At 47.6% G+C, this 20000-nt stretch overlaps 1 protein-coding gene and 3 long non-coding RNA genes across 18 annotated transcripts in view; 2 read left to right on the forward strand and 2 right to left on the reverse strand.

The window, feature by feature from the left end:
* Positions 1 to 20000, forward strand: part of LOC127918580 (tubulin-specific chaperone D-like) — a 68602-nt gene that overhangs the window by 38828 nt on the left and 9774 nt on the right. The window contains 6 exon segments of the mRNA XM_052501859.1: positions 179 to 337; positions 1309 to 1447; positions 13321 to 13442; positions 15337 to 15414; positions 16542 to 16631; positions 19928 to 20000. The exon segment at positions 19928 to 20000 is cut by the window's right edge and continues 15 nt beyond it. Of these exon segments, the coding sequence (XP_052357819.1) occupies positions 179 to 337; positions 1309 to 1447; positions 13321 to 13442; positions 15337 to 15414; positions 16542 to 16631; positions 19928 to 20000 (661 nt within the window).
* Positions 3021 to 5148, forward strand: LOC127918583 (uncharacterized). The gene is made up of 3 exons (XR_008100430.1): positions 3021 to 3334; positions 3439 to 3594; positions 4037 to 5148. It is a non-coding gene; the product is annotated as an uncharacterized LOC127918583 (long non-coding RNA).
* On the reverse strand, positions 5804 to 10303 carry LOC127918585 (uncharacterized). Its single transcript, XR_008100433.1, has 4 exons — positions 7228 to 10303; positions 6719 to 7032; positions 6113 to 6188; positions 5804 to 6077 (listed from the first exon to the last, which is right to left on the reverse strand). It is a non-coding gene; the product is annotated as an uncharacterized LOC127918585 (long non-coding RNA).
* On the reverse strand, positions 13576 to 15203 carry LOC127918581 (uncharacterized). 15 transcript variants are annotated; one of them, XR_008100409.1, is made up of 5 exons: positions 15081 to 15203; positions 14726 to 15050; positions 14336 to 14565; positions 14166 to 14280; positions 13576 to 14083 (listed from the first exon to the last, which is right to left on the reverse strand). It is a non-coding gene; the product is annotated as an uncharacterized LOC127918581 (long non-coding RNA). The 15 variants fall into 15 exon arrangements; XR_008100424.1 differs by lacking the exon at positions 14336 to 14565 and adding an exon at positions 14566 to 14700 and having other exon boundaries at positions 14166 to 14195; positions 14816 to 15163; XR_008100419.1 differs by having other exon boundaries at positions 14166 to 14310; positions 14476 to 14565; positions 14726 to 15163.

The raw sequence follows: 20000 nt of genomic DNA on the forward strand, positions 1-20000 counted from the left end.
ATCTCTACTCATCTCCTCCCTCTACTCCTCTCATCTCTACTCATCTCCTCCCTCTATCCTCTCCTCCTCTCATCTCTCCTCATCTCCTCTCTCATCCCTCTCCTCCTCTCATCCCTCTCCTCTCATCTCTCCTCATTTCCTCCCCCTCTCCTCTCCTCCTCTCATCTCTCCTCCTCAGGGTGAATGGTATGATGTGTAGCTTGGCCCAGCAGTCAGCAGAGAAGATCGACCGCTACAGAGCCCATGCTGGATCAGTGTTCGTCAGGCTCCTCCATAGTAACAACCCTGCAGTACCTCACATCCCCCACCGAGAGGAGCTGCTCGCCATCTTCCCTACGTGAGTCTAAACACATTTACATTGCTGTCATTTAGCAGATGCTGTTATCCAAAGTGACTTACATCTGAAGGTAGCTAGATGAGACAACCACATCAGTCAGTACATTATCACTCAGAGTAGTTATCAGGTAGCTAGGTGAGACAACCACATCACAGTCAGTACATTATCCCTCAGCGTAGTTATCAGGTAGCTAGATGAGACAAACACACTATCCCTCAACAGAGTGGTTATCAGGTAGCTAGGTGAGGCAACCACATTATCCCTCTGGGTTCTGGGTAATCTCATACACGACTCTATGGATGGCTCAGGGTAATCTCATACAGTACTATGGATGTCTCAGGGTAATCTCATACAATACTATGGATGTCTCAGGGTAATCTCATACAGTACTATGGATGTCTCAGGGTAATCTCATACAGTACTATGGATGTCTCAGGGTAATCTCATACAGTACTATGGATGTCTCAGGGTAATCTCATACAGTACTATGGATGTCTCAGGGTAATCTCATACAGTACTATGGATGGCTCTGGGTAATCTCATACAGTACTATGGATGGCTCAGGGTAATCTCATACAGTACTATGGATGGCTCAGGGTAATCTCATACAGTACTATGGATGGCTCAGGGTAATCTCATACAGTACTATGGATGTCTCAGGGTAATCTCATACAGTACTATGGATGGCTCAGGGTAATCTCATACAGTACTATGGATGTCTCAGGGTAATCTCATACAGTACTATGGATGTCTCAGGGTAATCTCATACAGTACTATGGATGTCTCAGGGTAATCTCATACAGTACTATGGATGGCTCAGGGTAATACAGTGGGCACATTTCAATGAAAGATTTACAGGTCAGTTATTGAATAGTTATTGGATAAAAGCGTCTGCTAAATGGCATATATTATTATATTATTATTATTATTGAAGAACTAACTGTACCCCGTGTGTGTCTCTGTGCTCTCAGTGAAGGGACAGAGGGTCTGAACTGGAACGCTCCGTCTCAGGCCTTCCCCCACATCACCCAGCTGCTCCGACTGCCCCAATACCAGTACCACACACTGCTGGGGTTGACCGTGTCTGTAGGAGGACTGACTGAGTCTACGGTACGTGTCTGGAGCCCTGTGTCTGTAGCCCTGTGTCTGTAGCCCTGTGTCTGTAGCCCTGTGTCTGTAGCCCTGTGTCTGTAGCCCTGTGTCTGTAGCCATGTGTCTGTAGCGCTGTGTCTGTAGCTCTGTGTCTGTAGCTCTGTGTCTGTAGCCCTGTAACTCTGTGTCTGTAGCCCCGTGTCTGTAGCCCCGTGTCTGTAGCCCTGTAGCTCTGTGTCTGTAGCTCTGTGTCTGTAGCTCTGTGTCTGTAGCTCTGTCTGTAGCCCTGTAGCCCTGTGTCTATAGCTCTGTGTCTATAGCTCTGTGTCTATAGCTCTGTGTCTATAGCTCTGTGTCTATAGCTCTGTGTCTATAGCTCTGTGTCTGCAGCCCTGTAACTCTGTGTCTGTAGCCCCGTGTCTGTAGCCCTGTAGCTCTGTGTCTATAGCTCTGTGTCTGCAGCTGTGTCTTCAGCTCTGTGTCTATAGCTCTGTGTCTGCAGCTCTGTGTCTGCAGCTCTGTGTCTGCAGCTCTGTGTCTGTAGCTCTGTGTCTGCAGCTCTGTGTCTGCAGCTCTGTCTGTAGCCCTGTAGCCCTGTGTCTGTAGCTCTGTGTCTGTAGCTCTGTGTCTGTAGCTCTGTGTCTGTAGCTCTGTGTCTGTAGCTCTGTGTCTGTAGCCCTGTGTCTGTAGCCCTGTGTCTGTAGCAGTGGAGACTCCTCAGAGTGAATTTCATAAAAATGCGAATTGTGAAGTATAAAACAAGTTATCCTTTTCCACATGCCACCAAATAATGGATTAAAACTGTTTTGCAATGAAGGTCTACAGTAGTACCATGGTGTAGCCAGTTCTAGTCGTGAAAGCGTAAGCTACAGCTAGCTAGAACCGCAGTGCATAACGTGGTGAGTAGTTGACTCAAAGAGAGAGAAAAACAATAGTTCAACAGTTTTTAACGAATACATTTAAACAAAAAATGTAAACGAACAAGAAGCAAGAGTGAGTGAGAGACCAGTGAGCGAGAGAGCTACTGTAGCTATATTTCTTCTTCTTTTTCTTCACTTACTTAGCTAGCTAATGTAGCTAGCTAGTTTAGCCTACTGAAACACCCTGCACAAACAGAGAGGGATGCTATGTTAGCTAGCTGGCTATGACTATCCAACAGAGAGGGATGCTATGTTAGCTAGCTGGCTATGACTATCCAACAGAGAGGGATGCTATGTTAGCTAGCTGGCTATGACTATCCAACAGAGAGGGATGCTATGTTAGCTAGTTGGCTATGGCTATCCAACGCTGGAACTCTTCCAAGTCAAGGTAAGCTTTTGGTTTTATTAATGTTTTGCCACCGGGGCCAGTCTGTGTAACTGATAAACTGCTTGCTGACTGTACACTGCACGATTGTAGCGGGTTCACTAAAGGGTTAGTCCTAGTAGCCATGTTGACTATGACGTGACAACAATGTAGGCTGTGTGCGGTTAGCGGTCATGATATGAAGGTTTGGCTTGGAAATGTTTTTTTTCGCCTGGTCACAGACAGCTAATGTGTTGTGCACTGAAGTCCACAAGCGAAGGGAAAAGGTGAGAGGGGAGAGCACGTAGATAGATGTGAGAAGGAATTTATATACACAAAGAGCTGTTTGTATGTGGCTGCTATGAAAGAGAACTGTGTTTGCGTGTGCTCAGGGGTGTGTTCATTGCACCGATTCTGTAGAAAAACCGGGATAAACATACCTGAATTTGTCCAATAGAAACTCTCGTTTGCAACTGTTGGGACTAATGATTACACTCTAGATCAGCTAGATGCAGGAAAGAGTGTGCAAGGCGGTATTGAATATGTTTAGTCTGTCACCTTTATTCCTCAATTCTCTCAACCTGTGTGCACCTGCGTTGTAAACTGTCCTTCATAGGCTAGGTTATAAACTGTCCTTCATAGGCTAGGTTATAAACTGTCCTTCATAGGCTAGGTTATAAACTGTCATTCATAGGCTAGGTTATAAACTGTCCTTCATAGGCTAGGTTATAAACTGTCATTCATAGGCTAGGTTATAAACTGTCCTTCATAGGCTAGGTTATAAACTGTCCTTCATAGGCTAGGTTATAAACTGTCATTCATAGGCTAGGTTATAAACTGTCCTTCATAGGCTAGGTTATAAACTGTCATTCATAGGCTAGGTTATAAACTGTCCTTCATAGGCTAGGTTATAAACTGTCCTTCATAGGCTAGGTTATAAACTGTCCTTCATAGGCTAGGTTATAAACTGTCCTTCATAGGCTAGGTTATAAACTGTCCTTCATAGGCTAGGTTATAAACTGTCCTTCATAGGCTAGGTTATAAACTGTCCTTCATAGGCTAGGTTATAAACTGTCCTTCATAGGCTAGGTTATAAACTGTCATTCATAGGCTAGGTTATAAACTGTCATTCATAGGCTAGGTTATAAACTGTCATTCATAGGCTAGGTTATAAACTGTCCTTCATAGGCTAGGTTATAAACTGTCCTTCATAGGCTAGGTTATAAACTGTCCTTCATAGGCTAGGTTATAAACTGTCCTTCATAGGCTAGGTTATAAACTGTCCTTCATAGGCTAGGTTATAAACTGTCCTTCATAGGCTAGGTTATAAACTGTCATTCATAGGCTAGGTTATAAACTGTCATTCATAGGCTAGGTTATAAACTGTCCTTCATAGGCTAGGTTATAAACTGTCCTTCATAGGCTAGGTTATAAACTGTCCTTCATAGGCTAGGTTATAAACTGTCCTTCATAGGCTAGGTTATAAACTGTCCTTCATAGGCTAGGTTATAAACTGTCCTTCATAGGCTAGGTTATAAACTGTCATTCATAGGCTAGGTTATAAACTGTCATTCATAGGCTAGGTTATAAACTGTCATTCATAGGCTAGGTTATAAACTGTCATTCATAGGCTAGGTTATAAACTGTCATTCATAGGCTAGGTTATAAACTGTCATTCATAGGCTAGGTTATAAACTGTCATTCATAGGCTAGGTTATAAACTGTCCTTCATAGGCTAGGTTATAAACTGTCCTTCATAGGCTAGGTTATAAACTGTCCTTCATAGGCTAGGTTATAAACTGTCCTTCATAGGCTAGGTTATAAACTGTCCTTCATAGGCTAGGTTATAAACTGTCCTTCATAGGCTAGGTTATAAACTGTCCTTCATAGGCTAGGTTATAAACTGTCCTTCATAGGCTAGGTTATAAACTGTCCTTCATAGGCTAGGTTATAAACTGTCATTCATAGGCTAGGTTATAAACTGTCATTCATAGGCTAGGTTATAAACTGTCATTCATAGGCTAGGTTATAAACTGTCATTCATAGGCTAGGTTATAAACTGTCCTTCATAGGCTAGGTTATAAACTGTCCTTCATAGGCTAGGTTATAAACTGTCATTCAGAGGCTAGGTTATAAACTGTCATTCAGAGGCTAGGTTATAAACTGTCCTTCAGAGGCTAGGTTATAAACTGTCCTTCATAGGCTAGGTTATAAACTGTCCTTCATAGGCTAGGTTATAAACTGTCCTTCATAGGCTAGGTTATAAACTGTCCTTCATAGGCTAGGTTATAAACTGTCCTTCATAGGCTAGGTTATAAACTGTCCTTCATAGGCTAGGTTATAAACTGTCCTTCATAGGCTAGGTTATAAACTGTCATTCATAGGCTAGGTTATAAACTGTCATTCAGAGGCTAGGTTATAAACTGTCATTCAGAGGCTAGGTTATAAACTGTCATTCATAGGCTAGGTTATAAACTGTCATTCATAGGCTAGGTTATAAACTGTCATTCATAGGCTAGGTTATAAACTGTCATTCATAGGCTAGGTTATAAACTGTCATTCATAGGCTAGGTTATAAACTGTCATTCATAGGCTAGGTTGTATCAACTCATGATGGGTAGGGAACATTCTAGTATCATGTAGTAGCCTAAACCTATCGATGTTACATTGAACTGGGTGAACGGAATATGAATGACAGTCATCAATATGCTGTAATAGAAATAAATCTTAAACGGCACTGACTGCCACTGGTCTGTAGTTATGTCTGTAGTTATATGCCTGTCGCTATCTGTCTGTAGTTGTGTCTGTAGTTATATGCCTGTGGCCACAGTATATGTCTGTAGTTATATGCCTGTAGCTATCTGTCTGAAGCCACAGTATGTGTCTGTGGTTATCCATCTGTGGCTGCATTGTATGTCTGTAGTTATGTGTCTGTGGCTATCTGTCTGTAGCTAGAGCATGTATCTGTGGTTGTCTGTCTATAGTTAGCTATCTATATCCACAGTCTGTGTCTGTTGTCTGTCTGTGGTTATCTGTCTGTAGCGACAGTAGCTGTTTGTAGTCATCTGTCTGTGGTTATCTGTCTATAGCCACAGTCTGTGTCTGTCGTTATCTGTCTGTAGCTACAGTATCTCACTGTCTGGCCCAGTACCAGTACCACACACCACTATACTTCACTGTCTGGCCCAGTACCAGTACCACACGCCACTATACCTCACTGTCTGGCCCAGTACCAGTACCACACGCTACTATACCTCACTGTCTGGCCCAGTACCAGTACCAAACACCACTATACTTCACTGTCTGGCCCAGTACCAGTACCACTATATCTCACTGTCTGGCCCAGTACCACACACCACTATACCTCACTGGCTGGCCCAGTACCACACACCACTATACCTCACTGGCTGGCCCAGTACCACACGCCACTATACCTCACTGTCTGGCCCAGTACCAGTACCACACGCCACTATACCTCACTGTCTGGCCCAGTACCAGTACCACACACCACTATACTTCACTGTCTGGCCCAGTACCAGTACCACTATATCTCACTGTCTGGCCCAGTACCACACACCACTATACCTCACTGGCTGGCCCAGTACCACACGGCACTATACCTCAACGTCTGGCCCAGTACCAGTACCACTATACCTCACTGTCTGGCCCAGTACCTGTACCACACACCACTATACCTCACTGTCTGGCCCAGTACCAGTACCACACACCACTATACCTCACTGTCTGGCCCAGTACCAGTACCACACAGCACTATACCTCACTATCTGGCCCAGTACCACACACCACTAGCCCTCACTGTCTGGCCCAGTACCAGTACCACACACCACTTTACCTCACTGTCTGGCCCAGTACCACACACCACTAGCCCTCACTGTCTGGCCCAGTACCAGTACCACACACTACTTTACCTCACTGTCTGGCCCAGTACCACACGCCACTAGCCCTCACTGTCTGGCCCAGTACCAGTACCACACGCCACTATACCTCACTGTCTGGCCCAGTACCAGTACCACACGCCACTATACCTCACTGTCTGGCCCAGTACCACACGCCACTATACATCACTGTCTCACCCAGTATCAGTACCACACCACTATACCTCACTGTCTGGCCCAGTACCACACGCCACTAGCCCTCACTGTCTGGCCCAGTACCAGTACCACACACCACTATACCTCACTGTCAGCCCCAGTACCAGTACCACACGCCACTATACCTCACTGTCTGGCCCAGTACCAACCCCAGTACCACACACCACAAGCCCTCACTGTCTGGCCCAGTAGCACACACCACTATACCTTACTGTCTGGCCCAGTACCAGTACCACACCACTATACCTCACTGTCTGGCCCAGTACCAGTACCACACGCCACTATACCTCACTGTCTGGCCCAGTACCAGTACCACACCACTATACCTCACTGTCTGGCCCAGTACCACACGCCACTAGCCCTCACTGTCTGGCCCAGTACCAGTACCACACAGCACTATACCTCACTGTCTGGCCCAGTACCAGTACCACTATACCTCACTGTCTGGCCCAGTACCACACACCACTATACCTCACTGTCTGGCCCAGTACCAGTACCACACACCACTATATCTCACTGTCTGGCCCAGTACCAGTACCACACGCCACTATACCTCACTGTCTGGCCCAGTACCACACGCCACTATACCTCACTGTCTGGCCCAGTACCACACAGCACTATACCTCACTGTCTGACCCAGTACCAGTACCACACGCCACTATATCTCACTGTCTGGCCCAGTACCACACACCACTAGCCCTCACTGTCTGGCCCAGTACCAGTACCACACACTACTTTACCTCACTGTCTGACCCCAGTACCAGTACCACACGCCACTAGCCCTCACTGTCTGGCCCAGTACCAGTACCACACGCCACTAGCCCTCACTGTCTGGCCCAGTACCAGTACCACACGCCACTATACCTTACTGTCAGCCCCAGTACCAGTACCACACGCCACTATATCTCACTGTCTGGCCCAGTACCACACGCCACTATACCTCACTGTCTGACCCAGTACCAGTACCACACCACTATACCTCACTGTCTGGCCCAGTACCACACGCCACTAGCCCTCACTGTCTGGCCCAGTACCAGTACCACACGCCACTAGCCCTCACTGTCTGGCCCTGTACCAGTACCACACACCACTATACTTCACTGTCAGCCCCAGTACCAGTACCACACGCCACTATACCTCACTGTCTGGCCCAGTACCAACCCCACTATACCTTACTGTCTGGCCCAGTACCACACACCACTATACCTTACTGTCTGGCCCAGTACCAGTACCACACGCCACTATACCTCACTGTCTGGCCCAGTAACTTTCTGGCCCAGTACCACACACCACTATACCTCACTGTCTGGCCCAGTACCAGTACCAGCCCCAGTACCAGTACCACACACACCACTAGCCCCCACTGTCTGGCCCAGTACCAGTACCACACCACTAGCCCCCACTGTCTGGCCCAGTACCAGTACCACACACCACTATACCTCACTGTGTCCATCGTACATTGACTGTGGTTCCCACACTGCTACAGTCCAAAGACTGCATGTTGTTGCAGATATGTGAGTCAACGAAAGTCATGATGTTGTCTGTGGAAAAGCACCTTAGTGAAACAGTGGTTTGACCACTGGTCTCTCCAGTGTGTGGGTCTGAAGGCCAGCAGGGGGGGTTCCATCACACTGCTAATATTCACACCACTGAGGACACCAGTACCTCCACTCTCATCTGTTCTATCAGTCTTTGTTTCTCGGGCACCAGGCATCAGCTTGACGCTCCTCTGGCCCACATCCACCTGGTTCCTGTAAACAACAACCTAAAACCCAAAACACAGATGGGAGTTGATCCAGAACAAATGGATCTGTGTTTAGTGATGTTGGCTGGTCTTTCCTTTCTTTAAGGATGGGAGTTGATCCAGAACAAATGGATCTGTGTTTAGTGATGTTGGCTGGTCTCCCCTTTCTTTAAGGATGGGAGTTGATCCAGAACAAATGGATCTGTGTTTAGTGATGTTGGCTGGTCTTTCCTTTGGAACACTGGTCAGTTTAATAATGGAACACTGGTCCCTTTAGTAATGGAACACTGGTCCCTTTAGTAATGGAACACTGGTCACTTTAATAATGGAACACTGGTCACTTTAATAATGGAACACTGGTCACTTTAATAATGGAACACTGGTCACTTTTAATAATGGAACACTGGTCACTTTAATAATGGAACACTGGTCACTTTAATAATGGAACACTGGTCACTTTAATAATGGAACACTGGTCTCTTTAATAATGGAACACTGGTCACTTTTAATAATGGAACACTGGTCACTTTTAATAATGGAACACTGGTCCCTTTAATAATGGAACACTGGTCCCTTTAATAATGGAACACTGGTCCCTTTAATAATGGAACACTGGTCCCTTTAATAATGGAACACGGGTCCCTTTAATAATGGAACACTGGTCTCTTTAATAATGGAACACTGGTCACTTTTAATAATGGAACACTGGTCACTTTTAATAATGGAACACTGGTCACTTTTAATAATGGAACACTGGTCACTTTAGTAATGGAACACTGGTCACTTTAATAATGGAACACTGGTCCCTTTAATAATGGAACACTGGTCACTTTTAATAATGGAACACGGGTCCCTTTAATAATGGAACACTGGTCTCTTTAATAATGGAACACTGGTCACTTTTAATAATGGAACACTGGTCACTTTTAATAATGGAACACTGGTCACTTTTAATAATGGAACACTGGTCACTTTAGTAATGGAACACTGGTCCCTTTAATAATGGAACACTGGTCCCTTTAATAATGGAACACTGGTCCCTTTAATAATGGAACACTGGTCACTTTAATAATGGAACACGGGTCCCTTTAATAATGGAACACTGGTCTCTTTAATAATGGAACACTGGTCACTTTTAATAATGGAACACTGGTCACTTTTAATAATGGAACACTGGTCACTTTTAATAATGGAACACTGGTCACTTTAGTAATGGAACACTGGTCCCTTTAATAATGGAACACTGGTCCCTTTAATAATGGAACACTGGTCCCTTTAATAATGGAACACTGGTCACTTTTAATAATGGAACACTGGTCACTTTAGTAATGGAACACTGGTCCCTTTAATAATGGAACACTGGTCACTTTAATAATGGAACACTGGTCACTTTAATAATGGAACACTGGTCACTTTAATAATGGAACACGGGTCCCTTTAATAATGGAACACGGGTCACTTTAATAATGGAACACTGGTCACTTTAATCATGTTCACATATCCTGCATTACTCATCTCATATGTATATACTGTATTCTATTCTACTTTATCTTAGTCTATGTCGCTCTGACATTGCTCATCCAAATATTTATATATTCTTAACTCCATTCCTTTACTTTAGGTTGTGTATTGTTAGATATTGCTCCACTGTTGGAGCTAGGAACACAAGCTCCACCCTCAATAAGATCTGCTAAATGGTTTTTGTATGTGGTATTTCTCTGCCTCTTGCTATAATCTGGCTGGACTGGAGACACACAGACACTTCTGAGGTAGCCAGAACTGTGTCCCTGGGCTGATCAGGAGTTGGTTGTCACACACAACAGTCCAAAGTGATGAAGCATCCTGTTGGATCCTGGAAACTTTCTCATCGTCCTCGTCTCCTTTACCGCCTTTTCACATTCGTGTTGCGATATTGTCAGCTCGGGGGTTTGAACTTGCAACCTTCCGGTTACTAGTCCAACACTCTAACCACTAGACTACCCTGCCGTGATGACATGCTGGTCTTTCAGGGGGGTATGAGAGGAGAAGAGAGTTGGACTAAGCAGTGGGAGAGGGGGGAGGGGAGTCTCACAGGAGATGGTTTATGAAATATCTCAACACGAATGTGAAAAGGCGGTAAAGGAGACGAGGACTATGAGAAAGTTTCCAGGATCCAACAGGATGCTTCATCACTTTGGACTGTTGTGTGTGACAACCAACTCCTGATCAGCCCAGGGACACAGTTCTGGCTACCTCAGAAGTGTCTGTGTGTCTCCAGTCCAGCCAGATTATAGCAAGAGGCAGAGAAATACCACATACAAAAACCATTTAGCAGATCTATCGTTCTGCCCCTGAACAGGCAGTTAACACACTGTTCCTAGGCCATCATTGAAAATAAGAATTTGTTCTTAACTGACTTGCCAAGTTAAATAAAGGTCAAATCAAATTTAAAAAACTACAGACATTGCCAAAGTATAGAAGACGGAAGTCCTCTCTCCCTCAGCCCCAGTCAGCTAGGAGAAAGACAACCCCTCTGGGGGAACTAATGTCCCTGGTCTCTCTCCCTCAGCCCCAGTCAGCTAGGAGAAAGACAACCCCTCTGGGGGAACTAATGTCCCTGGTCTCTCTCCCTCAGCCCCAGTCAGCTAGGAGAAAGACAACCCCTCTGGGGGACTAATGTCCCTGGTCTCTCTCCCTCAGCCCCAGTCAGCTAGGAGAAAGACAACCCCTCTAGGGGGAACTAATGTCCCTGGTCTCTCTCCCTCAGCCCCAGTCAGCTAGGGGAAAGACAACCCCTCTGGGGGGGACTAATGTCCCTGGTCTCTCTCCCTCAGCCCCAGTCAGCTAGGGGAAAGACAACCCCTCTGGGGGGACTAATGTCCCTGGTCTCTCTCCCTCAGCCCCAGTCAGCTAGGGGAAAGACAACCCCTCTGGGGGACTAATGTCCCTGGTCTCTCTCCCTCAGCCCCAGTCAGCTAGGGGAAAGACAACCCCTCTGGGGGAACTAATGTCCCTGGTCTCTCTCCCTCAGCCCCAGTCAGCTAGGGGAAAGACAACCCCTCTGGGGGGACTAATGTCCCTGGTCTCTCTCCCTCAGCCCCAGTCAGCTAGGGGAAAGACAACCCCTCTGGGGGGACTAATGTCCCTGGTCTCTCTCCCTCAGCCCCAGTCAGCTAGGGAAAGACAACCCCTCTGGGGGACTAATGTCCCTGGTCTCTCTCCCTCTCAGCCCCAGTCAGCTAGGAGAAAGACAACCCCTCTGGAGGGGACTAATGTCCCTGGTCTCTCTCCCTCAGCCCCAGTCAGCTAGGGAAAGACAACCCCTCTGGGGGGGGGGCTAATGGGAAGACAGAAGTCCTCTCCCCTCCAGCGGGTGTTGATGCTGTGTTGTTGCTATGGGAACGATGAGCCAGTTGTCACCAGCCTTCAGTGTGTCACTCAGTTTCAACCTGTCATCACTATGGGAAGGAAGTGATGCCAGGACATCAGAGTGTGCGTCCCAAAATAGAACCCTCTCCCCTATGGGCCCTGGTCAAAAGTAGTGCACTATGTAGGAAATAGTGTCATTTGTTACGCAGACAGAGAGATGAGCTGTTTTGACTTAATGTTGCTCAATGAGGCTTCTCACACGGTCCAGACTTACACCATGTTAAACGCAGTGGTAATATCCTGTTCTATACTTTTACTGTTCTGGTCTGGATCTCAGAGTTTCTACTGATCTGTTACAGTCCTCTGGCTCTGATGTTAACTTCAACATGATGTCTATCTATCAGTCCTCTGTCTGATGTTAACCACACTGATGTCTATCCCTCCCCTCCCCTCCCCTTCCCTTCCCTTCCCCCTTCCCTCCCTCCCTCCCCTCCCCTCCCCTCCCCTCCCCTCCCCTCCCCTCCCCTCCCCTCCCCTCCCCTCCCCTCCCCTCCCCTCCCCTCCCTCCCTCTCTCCTTGTCTCTCCGTCTCTATATCCCTCTCCCTCCCTCCCTCCCTCCTTGTCTCCCTCCCTCCTTGTCTCCCTCCCTCCTTGTCTCCCTCCCTCCTTGTCTCCCTCCCTCCCTCCCTCCCTCCCTCCCTCCCTCCCTCCCTCCCTCCCTCCCTCCCTCCCTCCCTCCCTGTCTCTCTCCTTGTCTCTCTCCTTGTCTCTCCGTCTCTATATCCCTCTCCCTGTCTCCCTCCCTCCTTGCCTCCCTCCCGCCCTCCCTCCCTCCTTGTCTCCCTCCCGCCCTCCCTCCCTCCTTGTCTCCCTCCCGCCCTCCCTCCCTCCTTGTCTCCCTCCCTCTCTCCCTCTCTCCTTGTCTCTCCCTCTCTATATCCCTCCTTGTCTCTCCCTCCCGCCCTCCTTGTCTCCTGCCCTCCCGCCCTCCCTCCCTCCTTGTCTCCCTCCTTGTCTCCCTCCCTCCTGCCCTCCCGCCCTCCCTCCCTCCTTGTCTCCCTCCCGCCCTCCCTCCCTCCTTGTCTCCCTCCTTGTCTCCCTCTCTCCCTCTCTATATCCCTCCTTGTCTCTCCCTCCCGCCCTCCTTGTCTCCCTCCTTGTCTCCCTCTCTCCCTCTCTCCTTGTCTCTCCCTCTCTATATCCCTCCTTGTCTCTCCCTCCCGCCCTCCTTGTCTCCCTCCCTCCTGCCCTCCCGCCCTCCCTCCCTCCCTCTCTCCTTGTCTCTCCGTCTCTATATCCCTCTCTCTCCCTCCCTCCCTCCCTCCTTGTCTCCCTCCCCATCTCTCCCTCTCTATCCCTCCCCCCCCTCTCTCTCTCTCTCCCTCCCTCCCTCCGTCTCCAGGTGCGTTTCTCCTCCCAGTCTCTGTTCGACCACCTGATGCTGATTCAGCAGGATGCAGCAGCACTGGGACAGTTTAGTGAGGCACTGCTGCATGTCTTCAGAGACAACCTGAGAAATGACAGGTACACACACACACACCTTTGTATCCATGCTTTCACACACTCTTTTCTCTCTTTCAGTTTTACAGTCACGTGGGGAGGTTTACATTTATAGTTAAAAAAATAAATGTTTATTACACTGTCTCTCTCTAGTGTCAATCTCAATGAAACTAACCTGGTAAACTACAGAGGAAATGAAACTAACCTGGTAAACTACAGAGGAAATGAAACTAACCTGGTAAACTACAGAGGAAACTAACCTGGTAAACTACAGAGGAAATGAAACTAACCTGGTAAACTACAGAGGAAACTAACCTGGTAAACTACAGAGGAAACTAACCTGGTAAACTACAGAGGAAATGAAACTAACCTGGTAAACTACAGAGGAAACTAACCTGGTAAACTACAGAGGAAACTAACCTGGTAAACTACAGAGGAAACTAACCTGGTAAACTACAGAGGAAACTAACCTGGTAAACTACAGAGGAAACTAACCTGGTAAACTACAGAGGAAACTAACCTGGTAAACTACAGAGGAAATGAAACTAACCTGGTAAACTACAGAGGAAACTAACCTGGTAAACTACAGAGGAAATGAAACTAACCTGGTAAACTACAGAGGAAATGAAACTAACCTGGTAAACTACAGAGGAAATGAAACTAACCTGGTAAACTACAGAGAGGAAACTAACCTGGTAAACTACAGAGGAAATGAAACTAACCTGGTAAACTACAGAGGAAACTAACCTGGTAAACTACAGAAGAAATTAAACTAACCTGGTAAACTACAGAAGAAATGAAACTAACCTGGTAAACTACAGAGGAAATGAAACTAACCTGGTAAACTACAGAGGAAACTAACCTGGTAAACTACAGAAGAAATGAAACTAACCTGGTAAACTACAAATGAAACTAACCTGGTAAACTACAGAGGAAATGAAACTAACCTGGTAAACTACAGAGGAAACTAACCTGGTAAACTACAGAGGAAATGAAACTAACCTGGTAAACTACAGAGGAAACTAACCTGGTAAACTACAGAGGAAATGAAACTAACCTGGTAAACTACAGAGGAAATGAAACTAACCTGGTAAACTACAGAGGAAATGAAACTAACCTGGTAAACTACAGAGGAAATGAAACTAACCTGGTAAACTACAGAATAAATTAAACTAACCTGGTAAACTACAAATGAAACTAACCTGGTAAACTACAAATGAAACTAACCTGGTAAACTACAGAGGAAACTAACCTGGTAAACTACAGAGGAAATTAAACTAACCTGGTAAACTACAGAGGAAACTAACCTGGTAAACTACAGAGGAAATGAAACTAACCTGGTAAACTACAGAGGAAATGAAACTAACCTGGTAAACTGCAGAAGAAATTAAACTAACCTGGTAAACTACAGAGGAAACTAACCTGGTAAACTACAGAGGAAATTAAACTAACCTGGTAAACTACAGAGGAAACTAACCTGGTAAACTACAGAGGAAACTAACCTGGTAAACTACAGAGGAAACTAACCTGGTAAACTACAGAGGAAACTAACCTGGTAAACTACAGAGGAAACTAACCTGGTAAACTACAGAGGAAATGAAACTAACCTGGTAAACTACAGAGGAAACTAACCTGGTAAACTACAGAGGAAATGAAACTAACCTGGTAAACTACAGAGGAAACTAACCTGGTAAACTACAGAGGAAACTAACCTGGTAAACTACAGAGGAAACTAACCTGGTAAACTACAGAGGAAATTAAACTAACCTGGTAAACTACAGAGGAAATTAAACTAACCTGGTAAACTACAGAGGAAATGAAACTAACCCGGTAAACTACAGAGGAAATGAAACTAACCTGGTAAACTACAGAGGAAACTAAACTAGTGGTAAACTGTGTGTCCTGTGTCTCTGTGCAGGGTGTCTATCCCCTTCCTGAAGATGCTGGACCAGATGCTGGCTAGAGCCTGTTTTGACACCTTCACTACAGACCAGGAGTGAGTGGGGTTCATGTTATAGACTGTTCTACTGATGCCTGTTAGGTAGGACTCAGTACTACTTCCTTATCTGGCAGAACCGGGACATTTCGAAGAGTTATAGTGTTGTGTATGTAGAATACATGAAGATATGTAATATAGTGGCTGATGGAATGAATAGACGCTACGCTAATCTGTTATTTGCTCTCTCTGCTCTTCTCTCTCCTCTCTCTGTTTCTCTCTTTTCTTCTCTGCTCTCTTTCTCTTGCCTCTATCCTCTATTCTCTCTCTTTTTCTCTCTTCTCTGCTCTCTCTCTCTTGCCTCCATCCTCTATTCTCTCTCTCCTCTTCTCTGCTCTCTCTCTTGCCTCCATCCTCTATTCTCTCTCTCCTCTTCTCTGCTCTCTCTCTTGCCTCCATCCTCTATTCTCTCTCTCCTCTTCTCTGCTCTCTCTCTTGCCTCCATCCTCTATTCTCTCTCTCCTCTTCTCTGCTCTCTCTCTTGCCTCTATCCTCTATTCTCTCTCTCCTCTTCTCTGCTCTCTCTCTTGCCTCCATCCTCTATACTCTCTCTCCTCTTCTCTGCTCTCTCTCTTGCCTCTATCCTCTATTCTCTCTCTCCTCTTCTCTGCTCTCTCTCTTGCCTCTATCCTCTATTCTCTCTCTCCTCTTCTCTGCTCTCTCTCTTGCCTCCATCCTCTATACTCTCTCTCCTCTTCTCTGCTCTCTCTCTTGCCTCTATCCTCTATTCTCTCTCTCCTCTTCTCTGCTCTCTCTCTTGCCTCCATCCTCTATTCTCTCTCTCCTCTTCTCTGCTCTCTCTCTTGCCTCTATCCTCTATTCTCTCTCTCCTCTTCTCTGCTCTCTCTCTTGCCTCTATCCTCTATTCTCTCTCTCCTCTTCTCTGCTCTCTCTCTTGCCTCCATCCTCTATACTCTCTCTCCTCTTCTCTGCTCTCTCTCTTGCCTCTATCCTCTATTCTCTCTCTCCTCTTCTCTGCTCTCTCTCTTGCCTCTATCCTCTATTCTCTCTCTTTTTCTCTTCTCTGCTCTCTCTCTTGCCTCTATTCTCTCTCTCTCTCTCTCTCTCTCTCTCTCTCTCTCTCTCTCTCTCTCTCTCTGTCTCTCTCTCTCTCTCTCTCTCTGTAGTCATCAGTTCTGTGTGGACTTGTTGTCTCTCTGTAAGGAAGAGATTAAGAAGTCCAAGGACACTCAGAAGCTCCGCTCCGCCATCGCTGTGTGAGTGGGGTTTCTTTTAACACACACACACACACACACACACACACACACACACACACACACACACACACACACACACACACACACACACACACACACACACACACACACACACACACCTACCTACCCTTCCACCCTCCAAATACATGTCCACTGCATCTCACCTCTGATAAAACATTTAGTCATAACACACAACCTAATATACACACTCTCTCTCCTCCTAACCCTACTCTCTCTCCTCCTAACCCTACTCTCTCTCCTCCTAACCCTACTCTCTCTCCTCCGAACCCTACTCTCTCTCCCCCGAACCCTACTCTCTCTCCTCCTAACCCTACTCTCTCTCCTCCTAACCCTACTCTCTCTCCTCCTAACCCTACTCTCTCTCCTCCTAACCCTACTCTCTCCTCCTAACCCTAACCCTAACCCTACTCTCTCTCCTCCTAACCCTACTCTCTCTCCCTCCTAACCCTCTCTCTCCTCCTAACCCTACTCTCTCTCCTCCTAACCCTACTCTCTCTCCTCCTAACCCTCTCTCTCTCCTCCTAACCCTACTCTCTCTCCTCCTAACCCTACTCTCTCTCCTCCTAACCCTACTCTCTCTCCTCCTAACCCTACTCTCTCTCCTCCTAACCCTACTCTCTCTCCTCCGAACCCTACTCTCTCTCCTCCTAACCCTACTCTCTCTCCTCCTAACCCTACTCTCTCTCCTCCTAACCCTACTCTCTCTCCTCCTAACCCTACTCTCTCTCCTCCTAACCCTACTCTCTCTCCTCCTAACCCCTCTCTCTCCTCCTAACCCTACTCTCTCTCCTCCTAACCCCTACTCTCTCTCCTCCGAACCCTACTCTCTCTCCTCCTAACCCTCCTCTACTCTCCTCCCCGAACCCTACTCTCTCTCCCTAACCCTACTTCTCTCCCTAACCCTCTCTATCTCCTCCTAACCCTACTCTCTCCTCCTAACCCTACTCTCTCTCCTCCTAACCCTACTCTCTCTCCTCCTAACCCTACTCTCTCTCCTCCTAACCCTACTCTCTCTCTCCTCCTAACCCCTCTCTCTCTCCTCCGAACCCTACTCTCTCTCCTCCGAACCCTACTCTCTCTCCTCCGAACCCTACTCTCTCTCCTCCGAACCCTACTCTCTCTCCTCCTAACCCTACTCTCTCTCCTCCTAACCCTACTCTCTCTCCTCCTAACCCTACTCTCTCTCCTCCTAACCCTACTCTCTCTCCTCCTAACCCTACTCTCTCTCCTCCTAACCCTACTCTCTCTCCTCCTAACCCTACTCTCTCTCCTCCTCCTAACCCTACTCTCTCTCCTCCTAACCCTACTCTCTCTCCTCCTAACCCTACTCTCTCTCCTCCTAACCCTACTCTCTCTCCTCCGAACCCTACTCTCTCTCCCCCTAACCCTACTCTCTCTCCTCCTAACCCTACTCTCTCTCCTCCTAACCCTACTCTCTCTCCTCCTAACCCTACTCTCTCCTCCTAACCCTAACCCTAACCCTACTCTCTCTCCTCCTAACCCTACTCTCTCTCCTCCTAACCCTACTCTCTCTCCTCCTAACCCTACTCTCTCTCCTCCTAACCCTACTCTCTCTCCTCCTAACCCTACTCTCTCTCCTCCTAACCCTACTCTCTCTCCTCCTAACCCTACTCTCTCTCCTCCTAACCCTACTCTCTCTCCTCCTAACCCTACTCTCTCTCCTCCTAACCCTACTCTCTCTCCTCCGAACCCTACTCTCTCCTCCGAACCCTACTCTCTCTCCTCCTAACCCTACTCTCTCTCCTCCTAACCCTACTCTCTCTCCTCCTAACCCTACTCTCTCTCCTCCTAACCCTACTCTCTCTCCTCCTAACCCTACTCTCTCTCCTCCTAACCCTACTCTCTCTCCTCCTAACCCTACTCTCTCTCCTCCTAACCCTACTCTCTCTCCTCCTAACCCTACTCTCTCTCTCCTCCGAACCCCTCTCTCTCCTCCTAACCCTACTCTCTCTCCCCGAACCCTACTCTCTCTCTCCCTAACCCTACTCTCTCTCCTCCTAACCCTACTCTATCTCCTCCTAACCCTACTCTCTCCTCCTAACCCTACTCTCTCTCCTCCTAACCCTACTCTCTCTCCTCCTAACCCTACTCTCTCTCCTCCTAACCCTACTCTCTCTCCTCCTAACCCTACTCTCTCTCCTCCGAACCCTACTCTCTCTCCTCCGAACCCTACTCTCTCTCCTCCGAACCCTACTCTCTCTCCTCCTAACCCTACTCTCTCTCCTCCGAACCCTACTCTCTCTCCTCCTAACCCTACTCTCTCTCCTCCTAACCCTACTCTCTCTCCTCCTAACCCTACTCTCTCTCCTCCTAACCCTACTCTCTCTCCTCCTAACCCTACTCTCTCTCCTCCTAACCCTACTCTCTCTCCTCCTAACCCTACTCTCTCTCCTCCTAACCCTACTCTCTCTCCTCCTAACCCTACTCTCTCTCCTCCTAACCCTACTCTCTCTCCTCCTAACCCTACTCTCTCTCCTCCTAACCCTACTCTCTCTCCTCCGAACCCTACTCTCTCTCCTCCGAACCCTACTCTCTCTCCTCCGAACCCTACTCTCTCTCCTCCGAACCCTACTCTCTCTCCTCCGAACCCTACTCTCTCTCCTCCGAACCCTACTCTCTCTCCTCCGAACCCTACTCTCTCTCCTCCGAACCCTACTCTCTCTCCTCCGAACCCTACTCTCTCTCCTCCGAACCCTACTCTCTCTCCTCCGAACCCTACTCTCTCTCCTCCGAACCCTACTCTCTCTCCTCCGAACCCTACTCTCTCTCCTCCTAACCCTCTCTCTCCTCCTCCTCTCTCTAACCCTAACTCTCTCTCTCTCCTAACCCTACTCTCTCTCCTCCTAACCCTACTCTCTCTCCTCCTAACCCTACTCTCTCTCCCCCGAACCCTACTCTCTCCCCGAACCCTACTCTCTCTCCCCGAACCCTACACTCTCTCCCCGAACCCTACACTCTCTCCCCCGAACCCTACACTCTCTCCTCCGAACCCTACACTCTCTCCTCCGAACCCTACTCTCTCTCCTCCGAACCCTAATCTCTCTCCTCCGAACCCTACTCTCTCTCCTCCGAACCCGAACCCTAATCTCTCTCCTCCGAACCCGAACCCTACTCTCTCTCCTCCGAACCCGAACCCTACACTCTCTCCTCCGAACCCTACACTCTCTCCTCCGAACCCTACACTCTCTCCTCCGAACCCGAACCCTACACTCTCTCCTCCGAACCCGAACCCTACACTCTCTCCCCTCCTGTAGGTTCTGTGGTCTGATCCAGTTCCAGGGAGAGGTCCGTAAGAAGGTTCTGTTCCAGCTGCTGCTGCTCCTCTGT

The sequence above is a fragment of the Oncorhynchus keta genome, unplaced genomic scaffold (genome assembly GCF_023373465.1).
Source record: "Oncorhynchus keta strain PuntledgeMale-10-30-2019 unplaced genomic scaffold, Oket_V2 Un_contig_14560_pilon_pilon, whole genome shotgun sequence".
Taxonomy (NCBI): Eukaryota; Metazoa; Chordata; class Actinopteri; order Salmoniformes; family Salmonidae; genus Oncorhynchus; species Oncorhynchus keta.